Source organism: Gavialis gangeticus, unplaced genomic scaffold (assembly GCF_001723915.1).
Source record: "Gavialis gangeticus isolate Ggan-Ray unplaced genomic scaffold, GavGan_comp1, whole genome shotgun sequence".
In the NCBI taxonomy this organism is placed as follows: Eukaryota; Metazoa; Chordata; order Crocodylia; family Gavialidae; genus Gavialis; species Gavialis gangeticus.
In genome coordinates, this window is record NW_017728993.1 from 3,856,609 (window position 1) to 3,866,816 (window position 10,208).

The 10,208-nt window shown below is 39.5% G+C and overlaps 1 protein-coding gene across 3 annotated transcripts in view; it reads right to left on the bottom strand.

Annotated features, from left to right (window-relative positions):
- LRRC7 (leucine rich repeat containing 7) overlaps window positions 1-10,208 on the bottom strand; it is a 290,296-nt gene that overhangs the window by 11,528 nt on the left and 268,560 nt on the right. For 2 of the 3 annotated variants that reach the window (XM_019528410.1, XM_019528409.1), the window contains one exon: window positions 9,482-9,556. In XM_019528410.1, coding sequence (XP_019383955.1) covers window positions 9,482-9,556 — 75 coding nt within the window. The remainder of the gene's footprint in view (window positions 1-9,481; window positions 9,557-10,208) is intronic. The other variant, XM_019528408.1, reaches the window with a different exon arrangement.

The following is a 10,208-nucleotide window of genomic DNA, read 5'->3' on the forward strand; positions in this document are numbered from 1 at the left end:
GCACAGTGCTAAGCACTACTAATTTGCCCCATCTGCTCTACAGGTGGACATGGACCCTCTCTGCATTATTTGCCCATTTTCCTCCAATACCTTCTGCCTGTAGAGCAGGCAGGTTTATCTCCTGCAGTGCTCACCACCAGAAGGTCAGAAGCCAGAATAGAATCATAGAAAGTGAGGGTTGGAAGGGATCCCAGGAGGTCATCTAGTCCAACCCCCTGCTCAAAGCAGGGCCATCCCCAACTAGATCATCCCAGCCAAACCTTTGTCTAGCTGGATTTTGAAACCCCCGAAGGATGGATCTTTCACCACCCCTCTAGGGAACCTGCTCCTGTGTTTTACTACTCTCCTAGTGAGAAAATTCTTCCTAATATCTAACTCAAACTTCACTTGCTGCAACTTGTGACCACTGCTCATTCTGTCATCCACCACCACCGACAACAGTCTACCTCAATCCTCTTTTGAACCCCCCTTCAGGTAGTTGAAGACTACTATTAAATCTTTACTCAGTCTCCTCTTCTCTAGACTAAATAAGCCCAGTTCCCCCAGTCTTTCCTTATAAGTCATGTGCCCTGCTGGATTCTCTCCAATTTGTCCACACCCTTTTTGTAGTAGGGGGCCTAAAACTGAATACAGTACTCCATGTGGCCTCACCAGTGATGCATAGAGGGGATTAATCACTTTCCTTGACCTATTGGCAGCATACCTACCAATGCAATCGAGTATGCCATTAGCCTTCTTGGTAACAAGGGCAAGCTGCTGGCTCATATTCAGCTTATTGTCCACTGTGGCCCCCAGGTCCTTTTCTGGAGAGCTGCTGTCCAGGCAGTCAGCCCCCCGCCTGTACCAGTGCATGGGACTGTTTCATCTCAAGTGCAGGACTTTGCACGTCATTGAACCCTCATGAGAATAGTTACTACACAACAAACCACTTCCCCTCCTTATAATTAATAAGCAATGAGAAAGCAGATTGAGTATGTGGTGGCTTTGTATATTTACTCTGTCTCTGGGGACTATTATTCTACACATTTAACTTTTTCCCAAGTTGTTAACATTTTTTACTTTGAGAGTTAGCAAAGCATAATAACTTTGGTATGAGCTTTTCCTTTTATTTTGTACTGTGAGCCCAAACATCAGAAACCTTTTGGTAAGTAACAAATAAAGTTGATGGAAAACATTCATTTGGGGCCAGATTCTGCTGTAATGAGCCACTATTGAAGCCAAAAGTATTATACAAAATGTGTGCAAAAGTAGAAGTGAGGCCATAGATTTTGCATCATATCATTCTTTTCCTTAAAAAAAAAAAAGCTTCATAAAAGTTGGTTTTGCTGCCTGGTAAGTCTCTCAAGATAAGACACCTTGGGTGCATCTACAGGTTTCTGTATGGCAATGTTATTACGGTGCTGTTCTTTAGTAGTTCCTTTTGGAAGTACTAAAGCATGTTGCAGTAACTACCTGTACTGCGCCATGTGCATGGCACATGATTACATTTCGCCCCTACGTTGCTGTAGAGACATGCTAAAACGGGGAATGCATCATTATGGCGATGTAGCTGCTGATCACATGTAGACCCACATAATTTCTGTGTCACTGTAGTTCACCATACGGTGCATCATTATGGCAATGTGGGGTGACATGTAGATGTACCCCTTATGTTTTTGCTGTTTTTGTGTGTGATAGTATAAATTATGTGAGAGAACTGTATATTTTTCTTGTTACTGGGTCTTTTGGCCACATGCAATATAGCCATTCATCTTTGTAAAATGCTGACATCTTAAAATAAAATTAATGGTTCTTACCTGCCAAGTAGCTAAATTACCTCTGAGTTTGAGTGACAGAGGAAAGATATGAGAATTACTGCTTGAGACATACATTAACATTCCACAAAGAGACCCAAAGGAAGTTGCACTAGCAAGCATTGTAAATTTCATCATCAAAACAATGAATGCTTTGCACCAACACAGCACCTTCCATTTGAAGATATCAAAGCATTTTTCAAACATGAATACATTAGCCTCACCACAACTCTGTGGTATTAGTGTTTGTAGGAGCATCCCCATGTGTGGAAATTGAGGTATAGAGAGGTTATGTGATTTGCAGTTACATGGACTGTCTGAAGCAGATTGGATTGCAACCTAGACTTGAATCCCAGTATTCCCCACAATATATTATAAAAAACTGCTTGTTCTTATTATTTCACCCCTTTGTTATTTATTGTCCACACAACAAACTTTCTTTAACGTAACACAGAAGTCAGCAACAGACAGCACATAAGCCTATGTACTAGAGAGCCAGGAGAAGGTGAAGATATGACTTATCTTAAAATGTCAGCTAGCAGAGCTAGCTATGCACATGGGGGAAAAAAAACCAGGTAGATGTTAAATTATATCCTTTCCCTGAAGTAGGAGGTTTGTGACATTAGCATCCTTGGCTAAGTACAGACATGCAAAAAAACATGAGATGGAACTGATTTGAGTTATACAGTTTCTTGTAAGCAGTACAGAACGCACATTCACTCTTTGGTTGGGGGTGGTGGGGAGCAAACCTTAGACCAGGTTCTGCCATTTTTAAACCAGTCTGTGTGCGCCGAACTTCTGTTTTGTAATGAGTATAGACCAGTTTTGTGTCCTGAACTTCTGTTATGGTTATAGATCAGTTTCCAATCACCAGGGATCCTGGTTTTCTCTAATAAAAAAAATAAAATCCCCAACTTTTGATTTAAAAAAAGTAACCCCAAATACACATTTTTCCGTGACTAAAATGAAACAACACTAATATATATATACACACATATACATATGCATACATACCAATGTTTCATTTTAATCATGGAAAATGTGGATTTCGGGTTACTTTTTTTAATCCAAAAATTGGGAGTATTTTTTTTTTATCGGAGAAAACGAGAACCACTTATACTGGTAAAAGTGTAACGTCTGTAAAGTGTGATGTCTGTACCTGACTCTGGAGTCTGTGGCACTTTTCTGCCTAGAGTTTTGCAGTTCTAATCCCAAATCATCATCTTGCTATATTTTATATATAGATGTAAACGTGTAAGTAGCTACAGAAAGATAAATAGTTAATATCAAAGGTTGAAAGCCATAGAAGAAGCAATATGTTGGAATAAGTAGTACTTATAATTAGTAACCAGATTATTCATGCATCTGTTTATAACTTGGTAACTGTGGTTTCTAAATTTAAGAATAATCAAGGGGAAACATGCCATGTATAAAAATGAAGAAAACACCCCTAATTGACATTTCCATTCTTGTCCACATTGCTCTGCTACATGAGTTCATATTTCAGACAGAAATATCTGACTATAAAAGTAGTTTCATTAAGTAGGCACAAAATTAGGGATGTATGAGTTGGCTGAGTTAATCAATTTTGCTTTGATTCACAGGGTAGTCAATTCATTATTTTCTTCAATATTTTTCACTCATTACAACTTCAAACTACAGATTCACTTAAAAATTCAGATCAGCTTTTGGAAGGACAAAGTTATTAAACCAATTTGTATTTCGGAAAATTCAGAAGCCATATTTCCCATCTTTTTAGGCTATCTTGGATGTTATTGTAGTAATGTTTTTAAAAAGTGGCAAGTCTGCACTTTGCCTTAGAAGCCAACTGAAGGACAGTCTGGTTTTGACTGGCTTGAGGCCATTCTAATATAATTTCAACAGATGGACTAGTATAAAGTGAATTCTTAATGAGCAAAACTCATTCCTGTTACATACTGATGGTCACAACCAGTTGATGAAATCTTTTGAAACTGAGGGAAATAAGCTTAAACAAGAGAGTCTGATAGTAACATAACATGGCTTAAATCTATTGTCCTAAAATTGTGGCTAGCATACCTTCATGTGATTTTTCTGAAAGAATTCTTATGATAAGAATATAATGGCAAGCACTATAGATTAGGTAATGTTAGTTTGATCTATCATCTATATTTTTAATTTAAAAATTAAAACTAGTATTAAAATGTAGCAGTAAAACATTACTGAGTAGATATATGACGCTCTCTCATGCTAGTTTTTCTCATTCCCAGCTCTTAAAAAACAAAGCACTATTCAGCATGAGAAAGAGTGATAGATTCTGAGCCTACGTTCTTGTAGGTCCAGTCCAACAAGTCTGCTCCATGAAAGGGAGGGGGAAGGGGAGGGAGCCCAAGGCCTGCTGGCCATCCCAGCCCCATGAACAGACTTACTGGCAAAAAGGGACCTTAAATAAGATGGCTGCCGGCCCCAAGTGCAGGTGATGATGGCAGGCCTGGGGCAGAAGCAGAGGGTCAGGTGACCCAGGGAGAGGCTCAAAAGCCTAGGAGTTGGTCTAGAAGGGGCAGTCTGGTGGTAGGGGCCACAGGAGGCATAGCTCCAGGGATAAGCCAGTCCGGACTGCCTGAGAGAAAGGACTCTGTGCCATAGAAAGGTGGAAGAGATGCTACACCATGAGCAACATGAGATTAGTATCTTAAACCCTTAGCAATGGCACTCCCAAAGGTAAGATTAACCCCAACAGGGAAGCTTGTGTTTTTTGAGCTTTATGTTTTGGGAACAGAGAGTCATGCTTTTGATTTACGTTTGGACCGAAGGACTGGGATGGCTGTAAGGAGCAGATCAGAGGCCGCTGGGGTGTGGCAGGGGCACCCAGCTCAGAGCACTCCAAATCTTGGGGTGTTGAGTACAGGCAGGCATCCAAATATGTTCAGAGGGAAGTTTGTGGTGTGTAAGGACTGCATATCTGACAGCAGATTGGGGAGTGTAATTCCTATACTTGCAATGGGCATGCTTTGCGGCTAAGTAGCCCAGAACCTGCAAGAGGCTAGAGCTGGAGCCTGAAAACCTAGGGCCCTGGTGCATTGGACCCCAGGCAACAGGATCCAGCCAGCTTAAAAGTGACCTGAGGCCAGGAAGGGTCTGGGTTCAGACAAGGACCTACCCCAAAACCTGCATCCGCCTCCTGGGGACAGCCTCCCTACAAAACATCAAGTTGTGGCAGGTGAGGGAAACCATGCGAGGGAGGGACCCAGAGTCTGGAAGCAAGGGTGAGGAGGTCAGAACCAGGCAGCAAGTGAGGGCAGGAGCCTTGTCACATCAGCACTGAACATTCCAGTTATAATCTCCTATATAAGTCACTGGGAATATTTGTATGAAGGGGTTGGGAACATACATAACTTTAAATATACAGGAAACCCTCACTATTTTCAGGTTCAGCGTTCATGGTTTCAAATATTCATGAATGCTGAACCGGCTTCTTAAATACATGTAAAGGAGCTCCTCGGGAGCTCCACACGTGCCGCTGCTGGACTCCTGCCACCACTCCCGGGCTCCTTCTGCCGTGCTCCCGCAGTCACCGGAGAAGTTGTGCCCCCTCAACCAGCCGCTGGGGGCACTGAGTTCATGAACACAGATGGCATTCATGAACGCAGTGCCTTATTCGTGAATTTCGCCATCATGGGGAATACAAGAACGTATCCCCTGCGAATGGCGAGGATGGCCTGTACCTTGAAATGCTAGAGTGGTGATAGGAGCTTATTTATATTTCACTGTAAGACACAGGTTAATGATAAATGTACACTTAATTTCTGAAAATAAATTGCACAGTGTGGATCATTTCCATCAGAACATAGCAAATAATATGACAAAATATTATGACGCAACATTTTATGGAGGCTGGAGATTAGTACTACAGTAAAAGCTCTGTTATCCAGCATGAGCAGGGAATGGGGGGAGTGCTGGTAATCAAAAAATGACGGTTACGTGAGGCAAGGGTTTTCAGTTGGACATAGAGCGGGGGGAGGGGGAGATGGGAGTGGCAGCCTCAAGCAGAGTGGTGGCAGCGCAGGATGGTGGGTGGCAATGGCAGCCACCAAGTACAACTTCCCCGCCCCTTCATCCAGCTGGCCGGCCAGAAATTCCAGTTAGTAGAGCGTACCCGTTACTAAAATGCTGGTTAACACAGCTTTTACTGTATATTCTCAGACATCTGTTGAAAGTCTACCACCATCATACTGGAATGCATGGAAGTGCCATGAAGTCCTTAAGCTTTATGTAAGTGGAGGGTGCTATTCCCCAGTGAGAGCTCTTCTAATGGTGAAGGCTCATACTTGACAGTGCTGGTAGGTTAATAAGGAACTAAAGGACTGTTGAGAATAAACATGTTAAAGGAATCCACCAATACAGAATTCTTTTTTATTAAGTAGGTAAACTCTGCTAAAGTGCTTCACTGAAAGAAAACAACTGTATTTTTTTATTTCTTATTTCAAGCTAAATTTACTCCCTGTTTCATTCAAGATAAATTCCTGCAGTTAGCTTCACTTACTGTGGACTAGAAATAGACAAATGAAACAGGTACCCTGGACTCGGCTGCACCACAGTCTGTCCATGCTCTGCTTATGGGCAATTGGTTTTAGACTGTTACCATGAATTGCATAGTTAGACCTTGCAGTCTACTAGGTACAATAAATATTTTCTTTTAGCTGGTTCCCCACTTGACAACAGAGTAATCATAATTAATAGAGCACCTGTATTCAAATGAGACCAGAATTATAAAATGTATAATTAATTAGACTGGTATTTGAACCATCTGTATTGTTTTTCAGTTACCAAGCAATCACCCTTGCAGGAGGGATAGCATTAAAGTGATATAATGTATACCCAAAGTTGCAGGTGAATTTATTCTTAATTTCACTGTCACTTATTTTGTATAAACCTTTTAGCTTTCCAATATTTCTTTCCACTTTATAATGAAAACTAGTGTTTATTGATGCATAAAAGAAAAAGTTAAGACCAGATTACTGAAACATTCTAAATAATTTTATGTTGGGAGCAGATATTATTATGCCATTTTTATACTGTTGGTCTTACATTTCCAGCTTTCTTTCCATACCTCCTAATCTCAGGTCACTTTGAATCTAAAGAGGGCTGTGTCAACCAATTTAGACTTTAAGAAGGACAAAGCAATTTATTACACTGGTGACACATTGTTTATCAAAGGTAACTCAATGCTATTAGCTCTTTGCACAGTGAGTGCTCCTAAGCAAGGGCACCTGTTGTGTGGCATCAAGAGAAATCATTTCACAGAACAATCAGGAAATTGGTGAAGGCCGGAATGGTAAATCTCGACTAAAAATGTATTATGTACAGAAGAAACTGTACCTGCTTAAAACAATACAATGTACAAAGGATTCCATTCAGAACACTCCCATGGTTTCTGTACACTGCTTGCAACTTCAGGCAACACTCCTATCATTTTCATTTTTGCACTATTCCTTGTCTGCTTATGTAACCCAGTTTGACAATACTCCAAATATGTAATTCTAGAGGTCTCTTATTTGCAAATCTAATTTAGATTTCTTAGGTGTTTTCCTTGTTTTATAGCTGTTTTTGGGATGGTCAAGTAATGGTTTCAAATGAACAGTACGGTGTTTGTACAGCAAATTCATAAAAACATATCAAATGCAAACAAATTGACAGCAATGAAGAATGGTCCAGAACCTGCTGAAATCAATAGTCTTCTTTCTAGTATAAGGCTACCTGAAAAAAACAAGCATTCTGACCAACTCGGTTAGAAAGGATGTGGCAATGGTGTTTGCAAATTTCCTCAACATAGAGATTTCTCCAATACAAGTGTGAAAAGCAGTGATCCTCAACCCTGAATCAAGTTTAGGTGGGTTCAACGCCTGTTACATGCCTTGTATATAAATATACTAATGCCCTGCCCTCTGCCAAAAAGTACAATTGATTTCCAGTGGCAATTTATTTTCCAGGCTCAAATACTGCCTTCCAGGATTCTATGAAAAGAATATATTGTGGGAATATGCTTTCCCTTTCCATTACATTGAGGCACAAAATTATTTATTTTTTAATCAATGGTGAATGTCTGAAACACCCCACTGGGGACATCTTGCCTTTCCTCTGCCTGGGTCAGAACAGAAAAGTTGTATCTAAGAGGTCCAGTCAAATAAAATCTTGGCATTTTCGAAATCTGGAGGTTTCTTATCCAGCCACTCAAAAGATGCTGTTATCAAGCAGAACAGATGCTATCCCGTTTAGTGTGTGCATTTAAAAATGTTTCAGCAATGAAGAGACAAAGGACTGCAGTTACATTTCTATGTAAAACTATGACTGCAGAATTCATTGTGTTATTTATACCAGCATAAAATGTGAAAACCATAAATATCTTGCATTCACTCACTCAATAAAATGTTGAAATCCATTCTTTCATTCACATAAAAGAAATAAACAAAGAATAAATGAATGAAATAGCACAATGTTATTATTTTATGCAAATAGCAGCCTGATGAGATAGAAAAAACAAATCATTGCATATGCTAATAGTACTAAAAGGAGTAAACCATTTAATAAGACACAGATAAAACTACTTTTTATCATCTCAGAACAGCTCAGATGATATTGGCCTTGCATTTAAAGGCAATGGATATGCAACTTTTCTATTTGTTGTCATTCAATACCTGGGTTTCTATATAACTCAATATGGTTTAAGTCTAATATAGATTCTTATCTACATCATGCCAATAGCTTGTGATCACAAGTCTACATCTGTTAATGGACCTTTAATTTCTGCTCTGAAGAGCTGAGGAAAGAGCATCATCAGCAACAAATTCTTTCCTGGGAGACCCTTACCCTATTCATTTAACAGAACTGGACATTATGCAAACCAATGTACAGTATTACTTTAGGTTTTTTACCCAAGTGCTTGCCCTGAATGGTGGTCACAACAATGAGAAATCTTTAATTTGTTAGTTGTTCTGTAGAAATACTTTGTATGTGTATTGTACATACAGCATAACATGGGCCCCGTTATTTTACATCAATAAGGGACCAAAGTGAAAAATACACGGGAGGGCAAACTTCCTCTCGAGATCACATCTTGTCTCTAAAAGGGGCTCTCTGAACCTATGGGTGGGAGAAAAGTCACCATTCCCAGACTTTATGGGTTCAGAAATAAACCTATGGAGTCTGAGCCATGCCTGGCAATAAACTTTCTATCCAAACAAAACTTTACACTGCCATTCCCTCCTATGAGCTTTGCTGCCATTAGCTCCTCTTCCTCCTATGCCTGCACTTCATCTCGTCTCTGAGGAAGTCAAAACTAGAGAATATAGTGAATGCTTCTTGGACTCATTCCCTCTTGCTGTAAAACCCTCCCTGCTCTCAGAGATTTCATAAAAAGAAATATTTCAGTTTCAGTATGTGGTTAGAGGGAGGAAGTCACTGAGACAATCCCTCTCCTTCCTACATACCCTCTACACTTCCACTCTAGTTTGTCTTCTTTCTCTTTACCTTTAAGAAAAACATCAAAAGGTATTATAAATTAAATAATGAAGTTAAGAACAACACAAAAGAGAAAGAAAATCTAAACTAACCGCTACTGGAAAAATACCTTCTTATAGGCAAGTACTGCAAATTTGATTTAGAACTGAGTTCAGATTATAAATTAAACATGAAATGTAGTTCCCTCTTACCTTAAGGATCTTATCACCAGGCTGTAGCAGGTTGGATGCTGGTCCATCAGGCTGAACCCTAGTAACAAAGATACCCTATAAGTCAGAAGTAACAGAGGTTAGGATTCTATTATGAAGACCTAGGCTAAAGGTTTGTTTGATATTTTGTACTGTAAATGGAGGGACATCAGCAATGATCCCATGAACCATGGCAATGTGGTGTCTAAAAGATCCCATTCACCAAGTTGCAACAGTGGAGAAAATGCCAGTTACTTTTGAACTATAATTTAGAAACACACATCTCTAAGCAAGTCACTAAAAATGATCAGTCCAGCTCCTAAAGCAGGACATTGAATTATAAATATATTATAGTGTATTTTTATTTTTAATCATCTGGAACTCACCCAGTATTCAGCCTTACTGAATATACCTGGTAGAATTTACCCCAATTATCCGACCATCGCTTAAAGATTTAGTCAAACTATTTTTCCCAGCTGATAATTTTTATCCCATGACAAGTCTAAAAGCTTTATATGGATTTGCATAAACTGATGGTGACCAAAGACTACAGGCTCAAACTACAGTGAAATATTGTTCTATGAAGCAAGTACTTGGCTGTATGCATAAAATAAGCTTGTATAAAGAACATTACAGAGCTGACTCTTATTAAATATTGTCTAAAAGATCAATACAGTAATTACCTGATATCCATCCAACCACTTGGTTAATTGTACTCTAATTTATGCAG